Genomic DNA, 26,752 nt, shown 5'->3' on the forward strand with positions numbered 1-26,752 from the left:
GAGAAATTTATTTCGGTTGCTCATAACAGTTGTCGATGAGAGACATTTATTTCGATCGCTCATAACAGCTTATATAACGCTTATCGTAGACAATTTTAGAATAACTATTATTTTTGGTCCCTGGATTAAATTGAAGACAGTAAAAACATTTAAACAATATGAAGATACTGTTATAATATACGTGAATTTCGTGCATGTACAATCAAAATGAATAGATCAAATTGAAAACGGTAAAACCATTTAAAGAATACAAGGAGACGATTTCATGCATGTATAATAAAAACGAGTAGATCAAATTGAAAACAGTAAAAGCATTTAAAGAAACATATAAAGGTACTGTTGTAATATTTCCAACTTATTAGAAACAGTATAGGTTATTTTTCAGCAAAGTGCATCCTGATTTTCGCTGGAGTTGAAACGGACAATAGTTCAGTAACACATACAGCGTTAGAGAATAAATTTTCCGTTCCGCGGTTCTCGCCGAGCGGACGAGAAGGCCGAGTAAAAAGCGTAGAGGATACCGCGCCACGTTTTGCAGGATTTGACAGAATTAATTAACCCCGTGGTATAATTAAAGTCCCGTTTCGTCGACGGGGAACGCTGCCACCCCATGTAAGTTAAACCGACAAAGATCAAATCGCGAATCCTAGTTGCAAACTGTGCATGGTGTTCACGCAGCCGTGCTGAGCGCTGCCGAGAGGAGCGAGACAACGTATGAACGAAAGGCGACGAGAAAAGGGAAACAATGGCGAAACGGGACGAACGGGACAGGGATTTTAATGGCTAGACAGAGAGAGAGAAAGAACTTTAATTAAATTCTACCATTTCGAAACTGCCGGGCGTCGTTCTCTATCCGATCGCCGATCGAGAATCGAAGATCGAGCACTCCTAAGAATTACACGAAAATTACTTCCACTTTACGTGTCGCGGCCATTTTACGAACTGCGATTACGAAGGTATTCAAATATTGGGTACTTCGTTGAATTAGCAATTTTATCCTTCAACAAAAATTTATATTTTATTTTCAATTGAAAATGAACGAATATTTCACTTTTCAGGAATGAATAATTGATACAAATAATGTTATGTCAATATACATATAAGACGTAAATAATAACTGGACTTTTATCAGATAAATTATCACTTACGACTTTGGCTTTCACGTAACTGAAATTATTAGCACGCTACATATAGTGTAAATATTAATTTTATTTTCAATTTTGGAAGTTGATATATTGGTTCTGGGCTCAATATTAATTTTCTGACTGTCGTGATTATTATTATTAGACAGCGGATCTTTCCAACAGACTGGAGTGAAATAGAAGTTTGAAAACAGTATAACAGTATTTTTAAATTCTTCTAATGTTCTCACTGTTTTCAATAAATGCATAAAATTATTATTTGATAATAATTCTTAATGTCGAATATATTAATTATAATAGCGAATGTAACTTTGGTTTCGACGAAACTAGAAAAGAGAGATTGGTAGAAATAATTAAATAGTGAAACATTTACAATGATTATGGCGGGACAGCGGATCTTTACGCAAAATAAAAATGATCTACCTGCATTGCAACAAAGTGGAGTGAATTAGAAATTTATTTTCTTTCGAAATATGTTTAATATAGGTTGAAAACAATATAACAGTATTTTTAAATTCTTCTAATGTTTTTACTATTTTCATTTACATCTACTCATTTTTGCCATAAATGCATAAAAACCGCTGTCTAATTATGACTTCTTGCTGAGTAAAAATGTCCATGTAATTAAAACGAGTTCACGAACGCAATTGAAAAGTGTCGAGTATTTGCTGAACAAAAGTGTGTTATCGAACCGATAGTATTTAATATACTGTGTGAGCTCCTATTAAAGTTCTAGTCGGGACGTTACGGGCTATTGTCTCGCGGGAACACAACAGTTGAATTTTATTCCGGCATCGAGGAGAAACTTAACAACCTGTGAAGGCGAACGCGAAGTATAAAACGGCGTGTAGAAACCAACGAAAAATATATAAGCCATAAGATTATGATTCCGCGTGCATCTTTATTTGCACCGCACCGGCAACCGAATGGTAATGCTATCTCGCATCTGGTTTGTATCCCCGAGTTCAAACAGAGTATCGCTCTGCTCGCTCGCTGCTTCTGTTAGAATGATAGGGCATTGTGGTGTCAGGGGAGTTTACTGTCATAGGAAATTTGTGGCTCGCGAGCGTACGCCGGATATCTCTGTCTCTAAACCACGTAAACATTTCAGTGGCGGAACCAACTTTGAAACAAGTCATTTCGATCGAATATTACCAGGAGTTGATAATGATCGCGGGAAATCTTTGTCCGAGGCACAATTTGGCTGCTATAATTGATATCAAACGAAACTTTATTTCCAGCAAAACAATAAGTTGTTATTAGGTCGTTCGGAAAGTCATTTGGTTTTCTAAAATAATTCTGTTCTACATGATTTTGTTCTTTTTGTTGATATGAAATTGAGGTATTCATCTCATACGTGTAGGAATTGGTTCGATATCAACATAATTAATTAATGCTTTGGAGTCGGAGCTATTTTAATTTGAACATTAAACACACACACACACATTTCTCCCGATCTAAAATAATTCCATTCTATATTATCTTTCTCTTTTTGTCGATATGAAATTGATAAAATAGTATCTCATACAATACTTAAATGAGCAGTAACTTGTTAGGTACCAACAAACAGGTATCTTGTATAAAGGTATCTACGTTCTATACGTTCCATACGTAGCACGTATCGAAACATTTTCTATCAAAGTTCATTTCAATTAGCAGAAGGAATTTCTCTCGTGTCTATCAAACTAACGCTTATACGAATTGAGGATTGCAATTGGTCTGCTTCTCATTAGCACGGAAATTGTTCCTTATTTTAATATCTGGGAAAACTACTTACAGTTTCGAAGCGGAAGCTATTAAAGCATGGTTCAACTTCCGGGGGCCCCGCAATTTAAACTCCATTCTAACTGACGAAGCACACTGTGATATTCATACACGACCCACATGTTTATGTGCACTTTGTCTCTTGTGCTGGTAATCATTTTGTTTCGAAGATTTTACCGAATACTAGTTCGTCAAACATTTTTTTTCTATATTGCCGACTCAAATTGAGAAAATTTGCATTGAAAGATCAAACAACCCCCAGTCCCTGATTGATTACCAGACTGCAAAATTCAATTGAAATTCAAAATTGTCGGGAAGTTTGTACAATTGAAGATGTCAATATATGATTTCTCCTCGATTAAAATCATTACGGGAAGAAATAACATTCAATTTAGTTTAGAGCGTATGGGAAAGAAAGAGACATAGTTCATAGCATTTCTCATACGCTCTCCTTCTTTGCGTCGCAAATTTTGATCGTTCATTATCTTTTCTATGATTTTCTATGAAAATATGATATAAATATTCTTGATTCAATTTTGTCTAAATATCTTGCAAATACTGCATCGAGAGTTGTTCCTGATCTTGTTGTCGCTTCATTAGGATTATTTACCATTTCTAATCTTAATTTACTTCTAAACATTACTAGACTGCAAGAAGTTTCACTTCTGCCGCGCGTGGTTTCCCACTTTTTCCTTACCTGACATCTGTCAAAATTTTTCAGGTTAGTTTAGAACAGGGGTTTGGATAATTGTTTATAAATCGTTTATAAATCTTTCAGTCGGAACAAAATCCGATGAGAAACTGCATATGAAAGTAGCTGGAGGTTGATTCCATGTTATCCAATTGCAAATGTTCACAAATTAAGTCTGGTTAATTAGTTATTAACAATTGTTGCGCGGGCTGATTGTTTCGGAAGTTACCATAATGCGTAAGACAAGGAGGGTCGAACTGTGCGACAAGGACAGACATACATAACATACCAATTCTCAAAAATTTATCAATAACTAACACTTTAAGCATCAAACCTGCATAAAACTGAAATGGGAATATAGCCAAGACTTCATTTTACATTCTATTATACAATCTTAAAAGTTCACCAATGAAGTCTTTAAAGTTAGTAAATTAATTATGAAAATGTTACTTTGTCAAACTATTCGAGGTTATTCGCGTCACTTCCGTAATGCTAGAAAATTGTAGCCCCCTCAGCAAAGAAGTTTCACTTAAAAAATGAGGTGTTACGCGAGAACTAAACGTGCGAGACAGTTCAGGTTTGAGTCGAAAGATAGTGGGGACCCTCCTCTACATATCTACATAGTCAATTATATTTTTTTGTACTTTCTAATAGTTGTAAATACTTGTTGAGAACCTTGAGGATCTCTGAAAACCAGGAAATACAGCGAAGAAGTCACGAATGACTCGTATCTCTTCAGCAAATGAAAGGGTATCTCCAGAAGCAGCAGCAGGCAAGGGTAAAACCAGCGTGATCCGGGATCCGGCATTTCGGCGCGGCGGAAAGTTCGGCAGCGATTGCCGAGGTGTGACTTACACTTACTATGATTTGCAATGCGTACGCAGTCCGTGTTTTACCTACTGATTCGTCAGCCGTTTTCGTATTCAGCGTCGCACCCCATAAGGGCGCAGGCGCGAATCACATCGGGTTTCGTGTTCCTCGAGCGTCGGCCGTCAGTTGCGTCCCGACGCCGACGTCGCCGGGGTGGTTTCCCTAGCGTCCCGTCGTCTCACTGCGTCTAACGTTGCCCACGTCGCCATGTGACCGGGACAGACCATCCCTTTCAACCATGGACCCGAACTTTTGATGCCTCTCGCACCGTCTCAAACCATCTGAAACCACTCGATCCTTCAATCTCAATCAAAAATCAGTATTTTTCCAATAAACAATACGAAATATTTTTGGGGGTTGATACCTTTGAATTTGAGTCGGCCGGATCTCTTTGTTCCGGTTCGTTTGATCCTCGATCGTGCGTAGGATTGCGAACGATGGTTTCGCGCGTAAAATAGAAGTGAGTGAAGTTCGCCGGCGCGAACTCACCCCTGTGTTAGGGCTGGCAAAAGAACCGGTGGCGAGTGGTGCGTTTTGCGCGCATGATTACACCGGGTGCGTGATGTTATTTTGTGAGACAATGCGGTGGGATGTTGGATACCGTAATTTGCTGCGGTGCAAGTTCTTCATCCTGCTGGTGCTCGTCGGCTGCAGCGATGGATATTTAAACATCTTTATCAGCAAGTCTCAAGTCATGAAACTGCTCGGTGAGTTTTTAGAACTTTTTAACCCTCGTTTACAGCGTACTGGTCCCCGTTTTATGGAGGGGAAAGCTGCGCTTATGTTTAAACATTTTACGACACGTGCGGAAGACAGTGTTCTCGTTTGACGTGGCGCTTCGCTTGTGGTAATTCTCAGCGAGCTGGAACGCGCGATGTTTGCGTGGGTCGTTCGGTTCGTTCGATTCAGGATTATGATTTTATTGTGAGAAAATTCTGCGACACGTGCCGAAGAAAGTACGATGTTTCGTTCGTGTGGTAATTTCTCGCGAGTTGGGATGTGCGATGTTTGCTTGAGGCCTGTAATTATAAAAATGGTCCAAGTGAAAATTGAAAACAAAAATGGGTTTATCAGTGATTTCACATCGCAATGTTTTAAACTGAATGAATTCAATGTAATTTTTACGATATTGTGAAAATGTAATATAATATCATTTAGACCACTTTTATAATTATGGGCACAATTCCAATCTAAATTCAAATTCAACTTTCAATCTCATTATATTTAAATCTAAATCCACATTCAACTCTCAGCAACCCTATTTAAATCGAAATTCAACTTTCAGTCATTATATATTTAAATGAAAATAAAAATTCAATTTTCAATAATTCTGTTAAAATCTAAATTCGAATTCAAGTTTCAATCACTATATGTACCCGTAATTATGGAAGTGGTCTAAGTGAAAATTAAAAAAAATGATTTCATCAGTTATTTCACACGTCACATTATTTGAAACTAAATGAATTCTCAATATAATTTTTACAGCATTGTGAGAAATGAACCGTTAGATAGTGCTTGTTGTTTCAACATTAGATGGCGTTCATTTAGCGGTTATATCCTTTTCCTTTAAATATCTCGAAACAAGGAATATATCACTTAGACCACTTTCATATTGATGGGCAGAATGTAACTCAAACTCCGTAAAATAATGTGAAACATGTTCAGCTGTATAGACCCCCAAAAAAATATTGATGGGCACAAATATTGTTTTGAATTCTGTCGGGTAACACCGATTTTGCTATTTTGGAGTTATTTTTCAAGAGAAATTGGCGTTTTCACAGTGACTTGACGACCTGATTCGAACACGTGGGTGGGACGCGAAATTATATGAGGATGTTCAATAGTTCGTTCCCTTCAGGAATCTTCAAAAACAAAATAAACACTTGTCCCGTTCATTCATTTGAAATAATCCGATTTTCATATGAATGAAATAAAATAAATATTTAATTTTTAAATCTGGGCAAATAATTCCGATACTCGCAAGCAGGTGTTTTACTTCACGTCAAACTCCACCAACACGATGAAAAATTGCTTAAAATTACTGTGTGTGTAGATTTTCTGTGGCAGTAGCGTACAGTCGTCTTACGCAAAATTACGAAATTTTGATTGATTAGTTACGAAATTTTTCGAACTGTATACAGTCATTTTAAACAAGTTTCTGGTCACGTTCGGAGTCTACTGTAAATTCCCGAAAAATTAGCTACTTTGGCGAGACGTTATGGGAGGTGCATCGAATTCGCCTAAACACCATTGTAGTCGCCTTTCGATGCGGCTAACTCCAGTACAAAGCGCCGCCCTAGCAATTTACACCGGGAGCCATCCATTTTTGGAGGTCAACAGCTCTGCACACAGGCGCATTTACGCACCTGTATGTACTTAGTCTCCATTCCATCCGATATCACTTTACGGCTCCGCGATTCATTCGCCTCTCTGTCCGTCTGTATATGGCTCTGGGTCTATGTACACAGCTTGGCCGCGTCAGTTTTTTGCTAGCCGGCAAGAGGAAAATGTGGAATAACTGTATTTACGAGCGAGCGCGCGCGGCAGCTCGTGACTCTTCGAAAGTCGAGCCAATCCCGGCGGCGGCGTATCGCTCAGAATGGCTCCATCGTTCGTTTCTGGTGTCAAGGGTCTTATGGTCGGATATCCACACGTTTTTCCATGGTTTTGCGTTAATAGCGCGACATCCCGGCACCGTGCCGTTCATCACGCGAACGCCACACGGCGCCAGGCGACAGTAACTCAACTGATCACCGATGTATCCGATTAAAAAAAACCGAAGCTGCCCTTCGATGCGTTTTCCGCAGCTTCGTCGATCCGCAAAACTTTCCCCCTGAACTACGCATTTCGAGAAATAAATAACAGATGGAAAATTGTACGACGTCATTGGGTGTCTACAAATTTAGTTATGGTTTCATTCACTATGGAAGTTTGTTATTTTATCGGTACAAAGATACAGCCAAAAACTAGAAAAAGAAATTTTACATTCGGATTTTTGTCTCTATTACATCAAGTTGCATGCAATGGCCCACCTAACGTGACCGCATTAATTATTTCCGTGATTAGTAGTCCGATCAGACCTTTTTTCGAAGCACCTTTATAATAATAATACTCCCTCTGTCCCATAAAAATAGTAGCAGTTGATGAATTTAATTTGTTCCATAACAACATTAGTAAAAGAAAATAAATATAGAACGCATCATTTATTATAAAAAAACTCGATTACATTTTAAACAATAAATTAAAAATATTACTCCTAACTTTTATTTTTAGTGTCCAGATAGTTTCTGGATTTTTCAATAATTTCGTTACTGCATTTTAAACTTGTAGGTAGGACCCCTTGGCTGCGAAGATTTGCCTTCTCTATATGCGTAAGCTTATAATTATTATTAGAGCCATCGTTCTTCATTGGTTCCAGCATAACTTCATTCTTTTTCATCTTGCTTTTACAATGGGTTGATATTCAACTGAAATAAAACAATTGATTTCGATCAGCGGATGAAATTAGAAAAGTAGTTATAATTCGTAATAATTAGATTAACCTAAAAATTGAAAGATGTGTCAAAACAAATGACAGATGTCATGAAACATTGATTTTGCATTGACGCTTCGCAATTTTGCGCTACAACATAACTTACAGCTGCATTCGCCAATGATTCCCGTTTAAATATTCACTTGCTACTATTATTATGGGACAGAGGGAGTACAACTTATGAAATTCGTCACATTAGATTCTCATGTTTTTTATTGAATAGTCCATTGAATTGTAATTGTATAATAAAAATTTTGAGAAACGGATTGTTCCACACACTTTCACAGATTGTCCCCATAAAGTAAATGTGACGGAGAGAAATGGATGAGATGACAGTAGTCGTAAACATACTGAACGGAGCGGACTAGAGAAAGCTCGGTTATCATAGTCAAAACTTTAAACGCGTTTCCTCAAAACTACATTTCCTTTTACGGTGGCCTGGAAAACTCGGCTAATCAACTTGAAAGTTTGCGTGCGGGTTCCCAATAAGATTCCGCATCTGTTACAGGTACCTTTTTATTTTAATCTGATTCCCCATTTTTTAGTGGTGCAGAAAGAAAGAAAGTCGATCTATCCTCTAACAAACCCCAAGATCTTTAGCACCAATTCGTTATTTATAGAAACTTTTTCAAACGATTCAAACAATGGGTAGCTAAAAAGCAAACAAGCAGCTAACACACTCTGTATGGTGACAATGAAAAGCTTTTCCTCCTACAAAACGAATCAGCAGAATTGGTAAACGATTTCTAATAGAAGCTGTCCACTTGCAGGTGAAGTATCCATAGTTGGTTGATACTTGTTTATTGGTTTTAATATCGTGACTTACCTTCGCAATATATATCTAGGAACACTTTGCACTCGGAGCTATATTTAACTCGACAGTCAAACATTTCTTCCGACCTACAATAATTCCATTGTATATGATTCTTTTCATTTTATAGAAATGAAATTGATATAATACCTCGTATAATATCTAGGGTAAAGTGTCCAAATATGGTACAGTCGCCTATTATGGCACTACCTTATATCTTGTAAAGGAGAAGTCGCACTCTAGCGAGAACAACTGGTAATTTTTTTGGACGAAAAAGGGCATTCTAAAATAATCAAAAAATGACATCAACAAAAAGTGGTTCATATCTGGGCACTTTACCCTAAATGTGTAGTGATTCAGTAATTGATTGGATACCAACATACATATACGTATAATAATGTAAACAATATTATGAATAATGGTACAGCAGTTTTTAGCGGTGACTCTGAGTTAAGGGTTAAAAATTGCCGAGGGTTGAATACCGATACAAAAGTTGATTTTTTGAGTTTTGTTAATCGTCAACGGACGGTGCGGCGTCTGCGTGAAATCTCGGATTCGTAGCGAATTTCTCAGGTGGCCAAGCAGCCGTGCGACATAACGGAGGACGACGTGATCCTCGTCAGATCTCGAACATACCCCTCGAGCCGTAGCCTAAAGGTTCGCGAATCGCAGGGCAAAAAGGGAAAGGGTTGATCGTGTCGCGCGCGAGGACCGATCCGAGTTTAGCCGACGGGGCTCTTGAAAGTCACTTAACTTAGATTGCGCCGACGAAATGACTTTAGTTCTCCCGGAAAACTTCGTTCCGCCGGCGGAGCATTGCTTGAAAGCACCGAAAAAAGGGCGACACCGAAGGAATGCACAGGAGGGCTAACAGAGAGGCAACATACACGGGGTGGAGGAAGTATACAAAAAGAAGAGTCAGTCGAGCAGACACGCATTCGATACAGGAGCACAACCTTCCCGAGGACGAAAATGCAAGCACACCTACGCTTCCTCTCATCCTCTTCGTTCAGCTGCCATTTCCGGAGGGCGAACGTTTTTACCTGCCAGCCGATACTGATTATTGGTCTCTGCGGATCCCTGCACGCTTATGGCATCTGCGACTCTGCTATTCCACCGGGGAACGGTTTTTGTAGGCTTATTTTTGGGAGGAGACTCGAATTTGTCGGTATTTCCTGGATTTTAAATTTGAAATGCCAAGATTTCGTAAAAATGATGACTGGCACATTAAAATCTTACTATGAATTGGCCAGCGAATAGCTCTGATTTTGGTCCAATAGAATCCAATAGAATCATGTTAACCTCTTGTCGCATTTTAACTTGTCTAACAAATATGAATATTACGCGTTTCTTTTTCCATGAAATAACATTTGATTCTCGTTTGTAATCAATAGACTGCGGATTTTATGCATTTCTGACAAGAATGAGTAGATGTAATTCAAAACAATAAAAAGATTAAAGGATTTTAACAATGTCGATATACTATTTTGTCCACATCAAGATTATTAATGAGCAAAATAAATTTTTACTTAGCTCCTATAGATTGCAATAGATTAAATTTTATTTTGCATAAGAATCCGCAGTCTAGTAATCAATATTTAAGCATTACAATAAATTCTTGTACGACATTTTTGGGGACGAAGACTTTTTAATCACTGTAACTGCAAAGAAAATGGTATGGCAAGGGGTTAAGAATCCTGAGAGTAAGAGAGAGAGAGAGGAAGAACGTGAAACAATTAACCCCTTGCCATAAAATTGAATTTCAGGGTTTCAGCATCGATGAAAAATAAAGTGAATGAAGTTTTTGTCAAAATCAATGTGAAATGGAAGAAGTACAAATGTTCACAACAAAGCCGCCACAAAGTAGCTGCGGAAAAGATGGTGCGGCGAGGGGTTAATTGCGAAGACCTCGAATTAATTAGCGCAGCCAATACGTCCGTCTGTCGGCGGAGCAGTCGCACGATTTCCCATCAGACGCGTTCCTCTGGCATAAGTGATTTGCCCGTGTCGTTTCCAGTGACACAGGTCGAGCCGAATTATCCGGCGAGAGCTGTTCCGCGAGGGTGGCTAGCCGACGAGAATGAAAACGTTGTCGGCTGTTTGTCGGTCTGTTCGTCAGCCCGGGCGGGATAAACACGGGAAAACCGATTGCGCGGTGCACGCACACGGCCGTGTGTCTGGGAGCAAATTAAAAATCAATTCCAGGTACAGGTAATTCGAAAGTGTTTCGGCCGGCCATTTCTACGGGCCAGCAAGTTTCAACGAGAGAGCCGTTTCTCCCCCGAAAGTTTCCGCGTCAGCTGGCGCAGCCGAACTCGCGTTGCTTGGAAAAATATTTCTCGCCAAAGCGAATGCATATTTTCCGCTGACTCGGTGACTTAATTAACTATTGTTTCGTCGTCAATCCCCGAACACCGAGCGGGCTACTTCGATATATCCTCCAGCTGAACCTCGCCCGACGATTTTTCTTTCATTTCGAATTACTGGACAGCGGATTTTACGCAGTTATGACAACGGTGAGTGAAACGTTAGAAGAATTTGAAAATGAAAGAGACAAAGAATTTGAAAACCTATTAACCATACTAATTAACTGAAAAATTTTGTTTTGCATAAAGATCCGCTGTCTACTGGAATCCTTTCTCCGCTCATCTTTGTTACATATTTCATTGTCCTGTATAAAGATTTAGAAAGTATTCTGAAAACGATTTAACGTACTCGATGCACTTCCTAAAAATATTTTATAGATTTTTACAAAGCTAAACATTTTTATATCATCGCTGTATTCGTGATCATTCTCATGATTGATCTGTGGCAGAGGCAAGATGAATGGTAGATTAAAATTGCACACAGTTATATCCTACCAGAGAATGTTAAAAGTTTCTGCGTTTCTGTGTAATTTTCTCTTGGAGGTAACGTAACTGTACTGCAATTTAATACTTTCGCGTAAAAGAGATTTTAATGCGACTCAGACATTCGTTTTTACAATTATGACAATTTATTTTACAATTTATTTCAAGAGCAAAGAAATCTTCATTTCCGGCTGCTGAAAACGTTTCTTTGTAAATGAGTATAATACATGAGTATTCTGCCAGCAGCAGAACGCAAGGTTTAAGCAGAAGAATGATGAAATTAAAACAATTTTATAATAGATTGCGATATTTCTTGCTAAAATCGATTGAGAATGCTTAGTGTTACTACAGGATGTGAAAAATATATTCGGAAAAGAAGAAAATTAAATGTTAAGGGAAACTTACTGGGAACATTAATATAACCTATCGAAGCTGCGCGAACAACTTTCTTTACACAGAACATAATCATTTGTTACCTAGAAAATACGAACGGGAAGCTCGCTAGAACAGCTCGCTAGCTGATCATTATGTCTCCGAAACCCCCTGACCTACAAAGTTGAAATTTCTCAGCGAACTTACAAAGTTACTCTTAGGTCCCAGGTGCTCGCTAAGAAAGCCTGCTGAAAAATTCATTCCCCACGGGGTAAACTAAGAGTTGAACCTTGAATAATGAAATTTCCAAATGTTTGTCTTCTCGAGGTCTATGTTGCATCAAACTAAAGGGAATTTCAACTTAAACAGGAACATGAAGATCAATCAAAAATTCATTTCCACTGCGCACAACTGCAATCCCGAATAAAAAACTTTTCCTTAATTCTTCCACAAAATCACGAACCGTGATCAGTGGAAATTACTCTGTTACCAGCAGCCCGATCGAAACTGTTTTTATCAGATATAGCATGACATTTCTTCATGATTTTTCAAAATCGCCATCAATATTTTGCAAATACACCTATAACCTTTTTTACGCCTATCTCTGTTAGAGGATTTCAAGACGAATTCATAAGAACAACGTAAAAGAAAATTGTTTTTTTGATTTTTTTTCGCAAAAAATTCGCTATAATCACGTGAGGAGAGCTCTCTTAAAACCTTGCTTTGTCTGCTAAAAACATATTCGATCCGACTGTATATAATTTCGTCGATCAAATATTCTCTCCCACTAAAACCAAGAGGATGATTTTCTACAAAACATCATAAAATTGTAATTACTAGAATACAAGTGTCATCTATAGTTTTCAATAATATTCAGCGATGTTGCGGAGCCTTTGCTATACCGTTTAATATTAATTCTTACAAATAACGCTAATGATGGACCAAAATCAAAGACTTCGGTGGCCAGCCCGATAGAAACACAATTTTCAGCGGGAAAAAAATTGCGAACTACAACCCACAGTGTGTGTACGTAGCTCTTTAAAGGAACTTTTCAGCCGGCCACGTTCGGCATTACACAAAGACCGACCCTTTCCCAATTATTCCGCGAGCCGCGCGCTCTACACTTCTCGAAAACCATTATCGCAGTGCTCCAGGTGATTCGCTCGCGGAATCATTTGCTCGTGGTTGCTCGGCTGCTATGACGCGGCATCGGCGAACAATAATTGTAATTCGAATAGTGGGAACGCTTAAACAATGTAGGAAGCGCGCGCGAACCGGTTGCCAATCCGCAGATTAAGAACGGAAATTTCAATCTTTCCTGGCGATAGTTTATTGAAGAGCAAGCGATGCGGCGTGCAGCACACGCGTGCCTGCGTCGGTACGCTCCGCGCATTGGATCTCCTCTATCAATACGTAATGTATTTGCACTCGCGTCTGCGTGTGTGCCCCGTATTTATGCACATATCGACAGAATATGTGAATCCACAGGTACAAGCGCGCATTCGCACGCACCCGACCGTGTGCACAAACACGAGACACGGGAGGATCGCTCAGCCATAAACCATGGCGGTTTACGTTATCGTCTGGCCGGATCTACCCGTCGGCAAACTGCTGCAATTTGGCTAACGCTCCTTGCAGGCTGTGTGCTCGTGGAAATTGATAGGGCCGAACGCGATGCGACGCGACGCAACGCGACACGTCGGCCATCTCGGCTTTTTGTCAATATTTCGAAAGCCGGCGTTGCTATGATAAACGATCGGCCATCGGAAGGTGGCCTGCGTCTTCACCGTAAACTATAACTACTCGACTGTCCTCCACGTCGACGAGGATCCAGAAACTTTAAGATCAAGAAGATTAACGGGAACCTGCGGCATGGGGTGCGTCCTTGGCAGAATAACCACGAAACACGTACTCGAAGATTTTTCCGAATTGTTGGCCAATCCTCTGTACTTTTAGTATTGGAGGGATTTTTCCGAGTAAAATGATACCAAACACGATATCTCTCCAAGTATATTTGCCTTTGCAATTCACGATTTTGTAGAACCTCGATTATCCGAACGACGCGAGGTAAATTGAATCCATATACGACACGATGCATTATACAAATCGGGATAGATTGAATCTAGTAATGAAGCTAGATAGCTGCGTTCTATTATAGGATCACGCATGCTCAACTAATTAGTTCGGATAGTCGAGGTTCTACTGTATCGTGGATTAAACGTGTAATTATGATCGAAATTGTATCGTGTTCGGGATCATTTTAAGGAATAATTCAGAACAAAAGAGTTTTGTCATTGGTTTCGTACTCTGCTGTCGACGTTTCAACATTTTGATGTCACTTGAAATTGCTTTTCTATGTAGAGCACAGCTCGCTATGATATTCGATTAATTGTTCGCGTCGATTAATCAGCGAAGCAAATATGTGGATGCTTAAGATTTTATATAATTATAGCTGATTTCATCCTTGATATCAGTGTTCGGTTCGATGAAACGTATGAAATATTGAAATGAAATCGCGATTCAATTATATTATCGATATCAATTTAATCGAATTTTGAATATCGGATAATTTCGAACGACGATAAAATCTAATAGAATTATAAAATTTGATAGAATATTTGTACGAAATCATATCGTACATCGATCATTAATAGTTCTTATACCATTATTCAAACTATTTGTTGCATCATTAAATTTATATTCAATAAATTACTAAACGTATTTAATAATTGAATAAACTTATTGATCAAATTAAGAAAATATTATGAAATGGAAATATTTCAGCTCGGAAGAAAAAATTCGGTTTTCAAATTAGAATAGCTCTCAAAGGATGAAAGAAATTTTGTAAGACAATTGTGAAAACAGAAGTGAAATTAAAGTGAATAATTCTCTGAAATTTTCCTCACGCGTTAAATACATATAAAACGTACATTTAACACCTAAAAGAAAATAATATTACGTTAATGCGTGAGTTATTCGCGGCACATGTATTTCCCAGCACGTGAATTACACGTGACACGCTCCGGGATATTTAATGTTCCATTTAATAGTGCTGTAATTACGGAGCGGCGACGTCAAACGAACCTGTTTAGAAGATTAAAAATGAATTAATCTCCGCGAGAACGAATACAATATAAATCTGGTCGTCGTTGCCGGTGAAACTGCAAAACATCCCGGTGTTATTGCACCGAGTTAATTATAACAATACACAGATTTTCTGCATAATTAACTCGGGATTTCTGCGCGCTCTAAAATGTCCACGTCGACAGTGACGTGTAATGTTGGGAACGTTTACGGGGCCGCGATACGAAACACAATGGATTATAAATCTGAAAATGAGTAGCAGAAAATAAGTGAATTTTCTGCTAATGCATCGCGACTCCCGACGGAACGAATGAAAGGGAACAAATTACGCGTGTCGGGAGCACGCCGTCCATTTTTGTGGCGGAACGATGTTGGATAATGCAGTTTTTTCCAGGGAAAGTCGCATTTTATAACGTAATTCGACACGCGGTTAAGTTAATCAGATCGAATTAAAAGAGATGGGAAAACGTCCGTGAAAAATGCAGACTAATTCGTTTAACGATTGACAACATTAGTTTCTGTTCGCTGCAGAGTCTGCATACGATGTCGGCCATTACTGTCTCGGTCGTAAGAAAGTGAATTTTTTCGACAGAATGTTTCATTAAATAAAATCGATTATTCATTACATGAAAGTGAATATAACTTGTTCAGTTTACGAATGGATCGCAACATTTACGTAGAGTATAATACTTAACAAATTAGAAAATCATTTCAGCCAAACGAAGGTTTGGCCAAATTAGTCTAACAATTAGACAGCGGATATTTAATAGAATAGAAATTTTCTACCCGAATTGCAATAAATTGGAGGGAAACAGAAATTGATTTTCTTTCGTAATCATTTTTAGTAGGTGGAAAATAGCATAATAGTATTCTTAAATTCCTGTAATGTGTTTACTTCTTTGAATTACACTTACTCATTTCTGTCATAAATGCACAAAATCCGCTGTCTAATCATAAGTATCACACGTGTTACACAAAATCGCAACATTTCTGTAAAAATTTACTCGAGACAAAATATTTGAAAACATTGAGACAACTTTCAATTTCGGTTTGTTTTTCGCCGGAGACCGTATCCGTCGCGAAAAATATTTCACAACCTTCAACCGATTTATACTGGCGGATGTTATTTCTCAATTATTGAATCGCGTCGGGCGCAGAATAGAAAGAATTAATATGATAGCGTATACTTGTTATTTATCGCAATGTTCATCGCGGTGCGTTCGCACGCAATAAATAACGCCATCGAACTCTCTCTCCCTCTCGGCTGTGGTAGTTCAAGACCGGAAAAATCGTTGGTGTTCGTCGGTGGACTAAAACGCGAGAGAAAGAGACACAGAATTATAAACCGTCCTGACGTGAAGCGCAAAACAACCGGATGTCCGACTGGATAGGCAAGAAGGCCTCGGTTTTATGAAATCCGCGTGATCGATGGCGGACGAACGTCAGGACGTGACGTTTCCTCTGCTATCCTGGTGACGTCGAATTTTCAAACATCTCTACCAGAAATTAATTACAATAAAATCTTCGATATTCTAATTGAAAAATATTTTTCGCAACTTTCAGACAATACTTGACTTTTGTGGTAGGAAGACTGAAGAAATTCTTTGCACTCGCAGACTTTTTTTTACTTTTAATTACTTGCATATACATAGTACATAGGTACACTCAGTAAAATATGTCTCCGTATACCCTTTAAAACAGAATAACTTTTTTATAATTGTATCGAACGATCTGATTTTTCATAATCAATTAGAAGCATTGGTTTAAGAAATGATATGCAAAAAATATTTTCTAAAAATTACAATTTACAAGGTTTCGTGCATTTTTCTAAACTTTTTAATTTGGGCCCTTAATAAAAACTTAAAATATATGTTTTGTAGATCTGTAGTAGTTGCACACCTGCTGAAAATTTCATCGAAATCGATTGACACACGAGCTACAAGTGGTTAAAAATGGTGAAAATACGACTTTTGATCAGTTTCTGCTTAAAATCCACAGAATCGTACATCCTTCGATGCGTGTCGGTTTTTCCTGCGTCAACCGATTTTGATGAAATTTTCAGCATGTGTATAACTAACATAGATCTACAAAACATATATTATAAATTTTTATTAAGGGAGATTCTATGTTATCCAATTGTAAATGTTCACAAATTAACTCTGGTTAATTAGTTATTAACAATTGTTGCGCGGGCTGATTGTTTCGGAAATTCCCATAATGCGTAAGACGTAAGACAAGGAGGGTCGAACTGTGCGACGAGGACAAACATACATAATATACCACTTCTCCAAAATTTGTTAATAACTAACAATTTAAGCATCAAACCTGCATAAAACTGAAATGGGAATGTAGCCAAGGCTTCATTTTACATTCTACAATCTTAAAAGTTCACCAATGAAGTCTTTAAAGTTAGTAAAATAATTATGAAAATGTTACTTTGTCAAGCTATTCGAGGTTATTCGCGAAATTTCGCCACTTCCATAACGCTAGATAACACTGTCCAACAAATTTCAACTTTTTAAAAGTATTTCGATTCCCACTATGCGATTCTTATAGAGTTTTCCGCGCTGATTCCGAATCTGGTTTTAATTTTTTTCCTATACGTCCAGTTTTTGAGAAAATGGAGTTTAAAAAAAAGACATATTTTTCAACTTTAAACAAATATTGCGATGTTATTATAAAAGATATTGAATTGTTCTTTACAGCAAAAGATTCTGTAGACTTTCCCGAATACAATGATATCCAATATTAATACATTATGATTGTTTAAACATGTTTAAACAATGATTAAAGACGGAGATGCACCACTTTTGCACCAATTTTTGCGGATATTTTTGAATTTATCTCAAAAAATAAGGGTCCAGCGAAAAATTGAACTATACCACGCGAAAGAGCAGACTTTTATCTTGAGAAACCCCCCTGTGAAGTTTGCATGGTCGACGTTTTCTTCGAACCAGAAAGCTAAATATCTACGCGCGACACGAGTTTCCGCCAGTGGCGCTCGGGACGGGATACGGCGCAGCGACGGGATACGGAGCGGCGAACGACCGTTCTGGTGGTGAGCGCCACTGGTGACAACTCATGTCGGGCGAAGATATTTTGCTTTCTGGTTCGAAGAAAATGTCGACCATGCAAACTTCACAGGGGGGTTTCTCAAGATAAAAGTCTGCTCTTTCGCGTGGTATAGTTCAATTTTTCGCTGGACCCTTATTTTTTGAGATAAATTCAAAAATATCCGCAAAAATTGGTGTTTAAACATGTTTAAACAATCATAATGTATTAATATTGGATATCACTGTATTCGGGAAAGTCTACAGAATCTTTTGCTGTAAAGAACAATTCAATATCTTTTATAATAACATCGCAATATTTGTTTAAAGTTGAAAAATATGTCTTTTTTTCAAACTCCATTTTCTCAAAAACTGGACGTATAGGGAAAAAATTAAAACCAGATTCGGAATCAGCGCGGAAAACTCTACCAGAATCGCATAGTGGGAATCGAAATACTTTTTGGCTGTTGGACAGTGTAATTGTAGCCCTCTCAGTAAAGCAGTTCCACTTCAAAATCGTTCGCATCAACTGCAACAAACAAGGGCCAAGTAATTATTTCTTTAATTCTTTAATGACGCCCATATATAAGCTGTAATTAATAATTTGATGTTCTCAAATTTTTTAAATCTGTCCGCTGCTTTAAATCGCAACTATCCATATTTGTCATAAATCCATAAAATCCGCAGTTTATTTATTAATTACATATTGTGGATTAAACAGACGGAGAAAGTTTGTATGGACAGATCGCTGTTATTTTAATAAAGTGATGCAAAATTTTAGTGTTCCGTGAAGCTAGTGTTAGGAATCGGTCGATTAAATTTGCGGAACCCAGCCGCGTCGCTGTCCGTTCGACGTCGGTGACGTCAGCTTCGACGGCGACGCGACGCACGCAGAGGAGTCCGCGCGCGTCGCGATTAATACGTCGACTGGCAAGTATACGTGGTGTTTTGCAATCCAATTGACGAACGCCAGCCGTCGGTTTACACGGGAAATTTATATAGGAACAAACACGGGCTCGCGACGCGATGCGACACACGCTCGTGTCCATGATATCCGTGCATATTTACATGTGTCCTATGCGTGGTGGGCGAACGCGCGTGATTTACGCAAACACTCGCGAGCAAGGAAGACGCGTCAAAATTTATTCCGCTCCGCACCGCTTCGTCTCGCCGCGGATCATCGATCCGTTGATAAAACGGTTCGGGGGCCATCTCTCGTGCCGATCGTCTGTTTACACGGCAAATTAATATATGTTCATCAGCCAGGTTGTCTGTTTACCGGGACAATTTCGTTGTCCGGAATACAAACCCGGCGATATTTGAAAAAAGTTCTTCGCGCACGTGGACCGACACCCCTACCTTGCACCGCGGATAACATAAATCCTGAGGAATATAAAATGTAGCGCGTCGACTGGCGAACACGAAAATTACCCCGTGTTATTTCGACCGTGTCACCGTGTTATGAATCGTCAATCTCGTCGAAGGGGAACGACAGAGGTGACCAATCACGCGATCTGTTTTTCCTCTCACCACAATCCCCGCCACAAGCTCCGAAACTTCTACCTACTCGTGGTGGGGGTCGCTAGTATACAACGAGCGAGGTTTCGCCGCGATATACGAGGTTGCAACCAGCGAGGTTCTACCGTGGCTATTTATTTCGGAGCGATTTATTTTCAGGCATTTTCGAGGTGTTTGTACTGTCCACGAAAAGAAGATTTTCAGATGATTCCCAAAATGATTTTTACCCAGATAGATGGCGATTCGTAGTACTGTGTGAATGACTCCAAAGTTTGTTTTCCCTCTCTCCGTATTCGCCTTGCCTAGTCATCACAATCCCCACCATGAGCTCCAAAACTTCTACCAACTCGTGGTGGGGCTCGCTAGTGTACAAAGTACGAGGTTTCGGCGCGACATACGAGGTCGCAACCAGCGAGGTTCTACCGTGATTGTTTATTTCGAACTCGATGTGTTTTTCCTCTCACCATAATCCCCAGCACAAGCTCCGAAACTTCTACCAACTCGTGGTTGGCATTTCAGGCGTTTTCAAGGTGTTTGTACTGTCCACGAAAAGAAGATTTTCAGATGATTCCCAAAATGACTTTTACCCAGATAGATGGCGATTCGTAGTACTGTGTGAATGACTCCAAAGTTTGTTTTCCCTCTCTCCGTATTGGCCTTGCCTAGTCATCACAATCCCCACCATGAGCTCCAAAACTTCTACCAACTCGTGGTGGGGCTCGCTAGTGTACAAAGTACGAGGTTTCGGCGCGACATACGAGGTCGCAACCAGTGAGGTTCTACCGTGGTTGTTTATTTCGAACGCGATGCGTTTTTCCTCTCACCATAATCCCCACCACAAGCTCCGAAACTTCTACCAACTCGTGGTGGGAGTCGCTAGTATACAACGAACGAGGTTTCGGCGCAATATACGAGGTTGCAACCAGCGAGGTTCTACCGTGGCTATTTATTTCGGAGCGATTTATTTTCAGGCATTTTCAGGATGTTTGTACTATGTACAGAAAGAAGACTTCTCCGAAAGTTTATTTTCTCCTCTCTCTTGCTCTCTGTTGAGGGGCAGTCGTGAATTCGACGCAGGTGCATCTCCTCCACGGGAAAATATGCTTCGTTCGATGCGCGGAGGCAATTCCATTTTCGATTGGTGTTCCTACCGGTCTAGACTAGACCCGTCATTCGCGGTTGAACGGATTAGAACCCCGGGATCGATAAACCATCTAATGGCGAGGAAAATGGTATTAGGGATTTTCCTTTAATCCGCGGGCTGACCTCATCGTTGCTAGATCCTAGGTAAGTATAATTTTCTGCTGAGTCGCGAGAATTCTATGATTATTAAACGAGTGATCAAATTTTCATGGAACCTCTTCGCGAACCGCTCAATCGTCGTTATTCCGTAATTCCTTTAGGAATTTACGTATGTACGTTTTCATTGGGAATTTCTGCGAATTTCCGCATCGTTAGCGGAAGCTCAAACATAAAACGTGCGCCTGTAACAATATAAATATTGTACCAGCTTGTCCCAAAAGTTTCTTCCACAATACGTATGTTTAGTATTGTTGTACCTGATCCATCTTTTGGGACAACCGAATATTAATTAGAATAAACGAAGATGAATATAAATCTTACATTATTAAATAGATTACATGTGCACATAAATGTGAAAGTGATTTAAGTGAAAATTTGAAAAAACCGAGTTTATCAGTTATTTCATATGATATTATATTAAACTAAATTCATTCAATGTAATTTTTACGATGTTGTTAAAAATGAACCGTTTGATGGTTCTTGTTATTTCAACATTATGCATATGGAATTCATTTAGTGTTAATAAACTCCTTTTTTCCTGAAATATCTCGAAACAAGAAATATAGCAGTTAGACCACTTTCATATTTAATTATGGGCACATATACAGGGTGGTCCACGGAACTTGCACACCTATATAACTTCCAAAGTATGCGTTGCACGAAAAAATTTTGTATGCAGAAGTTGCATGATCTGAACGGGTGCATTATCTAGTGTATTCATTTTTTACTTCAGTAATTTCACTTTATTTCCTAAAATGTTTACTCGTTAATTGTTAGGTTTAGGGCTAATGAAGGTCAACACTTTTTTACTCAGAATTCGACATTCTTCCATATTTTGGTATACAAAATATAGTGTTCCATTTAAAACAACAAAGTCGACCTTCAAATCTGCGAAACGCTTCTACCTGTAAAAAAATTAATACACTGGATAATGTACCCCTTCAGAAAATGCAACTTCTGTATACAAAACTTTTTCGTGCAACGCATACTTTGCAAGTTATATAGGTGTGCTAGTTGCGTGGACCACCCTATACATATATTTACTACATCAGTCTGTCCGTCACACAGCAAAGAGTTCGCTGCCAACGATTCGCGTGTATCCGGAAAAAGATAAAATGTTAGTTAAAAATAAACTTTATAAAAATTCTCCCGGCCTTTTATTTTCGCTAACGCTACGGGGGAAAAAATACGTTTGTTGTTTTTGTTTCTTTTTTTCGCCGACAGTATTGGAGAACCTCTCTTCCAGATGGAAGCGCGCGCGAAAATTGATTAAAACATGGTCAACGTTTGACTTGTTTGCTCTATCTTGCGTATCGCATTGATATTGCGGAACGATATTGTTGAATAAATATTAATAGATGCCTAAAAGCATTTTAAACGACTGCAATTCGAAGGAATATTTTTGCGCCGGGCGATCAAAATATTTAATGAATAGAACACTCCATTGCAACGCCGGTTATTCTTCACGGGCAACAAATGTGCGAACGAAGTTACGGTCTGTAGCGCTGGGACTTCGTTCGGGAGACAGATTTGATTATGGTTGTCAAATATGATGACACCGTGCTTCGGTTATATTGCGTTCATGTCTTTCGGTCAGTTGCTGAACGTTAGAATTGAAATTACAGTGACTCCACAACTAAGACAGTTAATAAAAAGTTATTCTGTTTTAAAGGGCGTTCGAATACTATCGTGGCTCACTGTCAGAGTTGTGCAGCATTACAATTGAATTACCCCAGGAATTATAATTACAAAGTAATTGAATTACATTGTAATTCAATTGTAATTTATAATTCAGATCTTCATTCGATTAAATTACAATGTAATTCGTAATTGTAATTGGAGTACAACTATAAAACAGCGTTACGTATTATGAACGAGGACGAGGAACAGAAACTACGCCGCATAGACAGCAAACAAGTATATGAAAGAAAAACAAAAATATGTCGCACTTCTTCAAAGTTCTGGGCTATAGTTTGGAGAGCTGTATTTTAATTATATTGTATTTCAATTGTGTAGTTGAATTACAATGTAATTGAATTAGCACAACTCTGTTCACTGTAGATAAACCCTGTTAAAAAGTGCCATTATTCCCTCTTCATAAATATTGTCTGAATTTATTAAATATTCATATTGTTGTGACATAGATAGACATCAAGCTGAAGAATTTCATTAGAGGAATAATTATTCCCGGTCGATTATGTGTTTTTTCATCTACTTAATTATAATATTGTTTGGAAATCATTCTGCCATGGTCAGTCGAGGCTTTTCAGGGTTTTTTGATTGAAGGTTAATACCCCGGAGCAATATAACTTATTTCGGCTCGAATAGCACTGGGCTTACTCGACGTTTTTAGGACCATCGATCGTATAGAGGTGCCATCGGTTTCCATGTGACATATGGTACGTGCCAAACGCACGGTGCACGCATGACGTCCAAAGTGGTTTAGCACGTTTGCACATAGACGTATATGTACAGAGAAAGAGAAGGGGTGGGGAAGGGGAAATTTATACATATTTAAGCGTGGAGTTATAACGGAAGTTGGTAAAGTTCGTTCAACAATGTTTCGCAGCCAGAAGTTTCTTCTATTTCGAACCATAAAATATCGTTGGCATGAAACAAACGAGAAACAGGTTACCAACACTCTGAAATGTTTGTCTATTTATTTACAGAATTAAGCATTCTGATTAACAAACTACAGAATTATAATGTCAATTATAACACAGTTACTCGCATCAGACTGACTATTGAATCGTTGAAGTTTCTATTCAATCATTGAAAGTCATTTATAAAGGTCTGCACGGTTACTTTATGTGTAAAGTGATTTATAAAGCGACTGCGTCTTCTCTTTGAAACCTAATTGAACGGAAAATGTGCTTTCCATTCCATGGGAGTTCTGTTTTTACTTCAGCGAAAACGATATTCAAGGAGACGTACACAATCGACAAAAGGATATAATGAAGTTTCGACGTTGTGCTACGAATACTCGCAACAAACGATGCGTATTTAATTGTACAGCTTGATGTTAGTTTTTTGTTCGGCGAGGATCGTTCGCGTTGCTTGCAGTAATATAAAGAGGACGTTTATTGAAATATGAAATGCATACGATCCATGAAAATTCCTGAACATTCATTAATAGACTGCGGACCTTATTGCATTTATGAAGAAATTGGATGGGCGAAATATTGATTGCTTGTAATGTTAGAAAGTCGTTAAGGGATGAAATCAATTTTTATGTTATTTCTGCTTCCCACAATCAATGCAAAACATTTTTACTTTGCATAAAGATCCGCAGTCTATTCATTAACATTCACAATTGTTTACATACTTTCTCATGACGTTAAGACCACACGTTTCAGTGTAAATATAAAACTGTAAATATTCTTCTTAACGTCTCGAGATTAATAAAGAAAGCATGGCATTTCTATGTGGCTCCTGCTGCTTGCAAAGGACAATTTTCATTTTGCAAAAGATCTACCGACTGTTAGCTTACGAGAAGACCTAGTTTGTGTCTGTTTCACGAGACGAAAATTTTTCAATGAATTCCAGCGATTTTATAGAAACGGGCCACTGTGCGACCGCAACAGTACGCGAAACGGGGGGCGTGAAAAATCCCGTCGATCGTCGTTCGTTCATGGCGTTTCGGCTCGTGCAATTTTGATGAGAAGCTGTGTTTTTTTTCTCGCTGTTTCACGGCCGAGCAGGGCAAACTAGCGCGCTTGTACAAATGGGCCCCGGCGAAGTGCTTTCGCTGGTAAAATATTAGACCAGCGCGGAGTGCTCGGGAATGACGATGACTGTCGAGCATCGTGTCGAAAAAGCGCCTGAACGGAAATCAGAATGCGTAGAAAATCGTCGGATGACCGTCTGCCGTGAACTCGCCTGCACATATTGCAAAACGGTCGTAGCTGTCGAACTCTATCACCGCATAAAATCTGCCTGCAGGCGTAATACCCGTTCTACCGGCTCCCGGATGGAAATTGCTCGTGATCCTCGAACATTTTTTATGCTTCTGCCTCTCTGCACACTCCCTCGTCTATCCTGGTGTTGCGTTGTTACTTTTTTTTTTGTTTTTTGTTGCCACACTTTCATGACAGTACGAGGGAATATTCCTCCTAATGCCGTGTAGTTTATGATTCACGCAGAAGCCGGGAAAATTATTTTTCCGTACTGCTGCGGTTTTCGGTTTTCTATTTGTCGAAAAATCTCACGGGGGAGACGATTGATAGTACAACCGGTGGCAGAATGTTTCCGATCGTAGGCATTGATACGGATTTTAGAGAAAACATTCACATTTTAGAAGTGTAAAATATTACTTTATGGAGTTAAAACTGATGGGAAATGAAAAGGGGCTTATTGAAGAATGAAAAACAACAAAATAACATAAGCTTCCATTTATCATAACAAAGAAACGAGAAAATAAACAAAATGTTACAGGGAGAAAAGTTTCCGATTAATAGAACAGCTGGAAGAAAGTTTCCGATTGTTCGATGATTCCTATAGAGTCTTTTGTGCGTTGATTCCGCATCTGCCCTTAATTTTTCCCCTAGACGCATAGTTTTCGAGAAGCTTGATTTTGAAAAAAAAACTTATTTTTCAACTTTAAGCAAATATTGTGATGTTATTATAAAAGATATTGGATTGTTCGTTGCAGCAGAAGATTCTGTAGACTTTCCCGAATACAGTGATACCCAATATTAATATGTTATGAATGTTTAAACAGGTTTAAACAATCGTTAAAGATGGAGAGAGACACCACTTTTGCACCAATTGTTGAGGATATTTTTCAATTTATCTCAAAAAATAAGGGTCCAGCGGAAAATTGAACTATACCACGCGATAGAGCAGACTTTTATCTTTAGGAACCACCCTTTCAAGTTTACGTGGTCGACGTTTTTTTCGAACCAAAAAGCAAAATATCTTCGCCCGACATGAGTTGCCGCCAGTAACGGGATACGGTGCGGCGAACGGCCGTACTAATAGCGAGCGCCACTGGCGGCAACTCATGTCGGGCGAAGATATTTTGCTTTTTATAATATCTATTACAGACGTTTACACACGCATTATGAACAAAAGCAACGTAAAACTGTACCATTAATTATGTAATACATACTGTAGGAGGAAAATTTTTTTGTTTACTTTTATTGCTACCCTTCAGAGGAGATAATGAATTAATATTCGATAACGTTGCGTTGGATTTAAATATCATATGTAAATTTTTAATTGAGTCGAAGCTGCTGCACAATATTCATCAGAGCATTATAAATCCATTTACATATACATTTAGTCATTTAATTACCCAAAAAAACGAAAAACGTTTCGAATCTCACTATGCAATTCTTATAGAGTTTTTCGCGCTGATTCCGAATCTGTCCTCAATGTTTCTCCTAGATGCACAGTTTTTGAGTTTGAAAAAAGACATATTTTTAACTTTAAACAAATATTGCAATGTTATTGTAAAAGATATTGAATTGTTCTTTACAGCAAAAGATTCTGTAGACGTTCCCGAATTCAGTGATATCCTATAGTAATACATTATGATTGTTTAAACATGTTTAAAGTTGAAAAATATGTCTTCTTTTCAAACTCAAATATCACAAAAACTGTGCGTCTAGGAGAAAAATTAGGGGCAGATTCAGAATATATACGGATCGCATGGTGAGAATCGAAACGTCAAAAATGTTGAAATTTGTTGGACCGTGTTATTAACAGACAGCGGATTTTATGCGTTTATGACAAAAATTAATAAGTAGAGATTCAAAACATGAGA

The 26,752-nt window shown here is 38.5% G+C and overlaps 1 protein-coding gene across 2 annotated transcripts in view; it reads left to right on the forward strand.

The window, feature by feature from the left end:
- The first annotated feature begins 4,580 nt into the window (after window positions 1–4,580).
- Window positions 4,581–26,752, forward strand: part of LOC143221777 (tyrosine-protein kinase Dnt) — a 170,858-nt gene continuing 148,686 nt past the window's right edge. For both annotated transcript variants that reach the window (XR_013011851.1, XM_076447279.1), the window contains exon 1: window positions 4,581–5,174. Coding sequence is in view for 1 of the 2 variants with exons in the window: in XM_076447279.1 (XP_076303394.1) it covers window positions 5,030–5,174 (145 nt within the window). In the remaining variant the exon portion in view is untranslated. The remainder of the gene's footprint in view (window positions 5,175–26,752) is intronic.

The sequence above is a fragment of the Lasioglossum baleicum genome, chromosome 3 (genome assembly GCF_051020765.1).
Source record: "Lasioglossum baleicum chromosome 3, iyLasBale1, whole genome shotgun sequence".
Lineage (NCBI taxonomy): Eukaryota > Metazoa > Arthropoda > Insecta > Hymenoptera > Halictidae > Lasioglossum > Lasioglossum baleicum.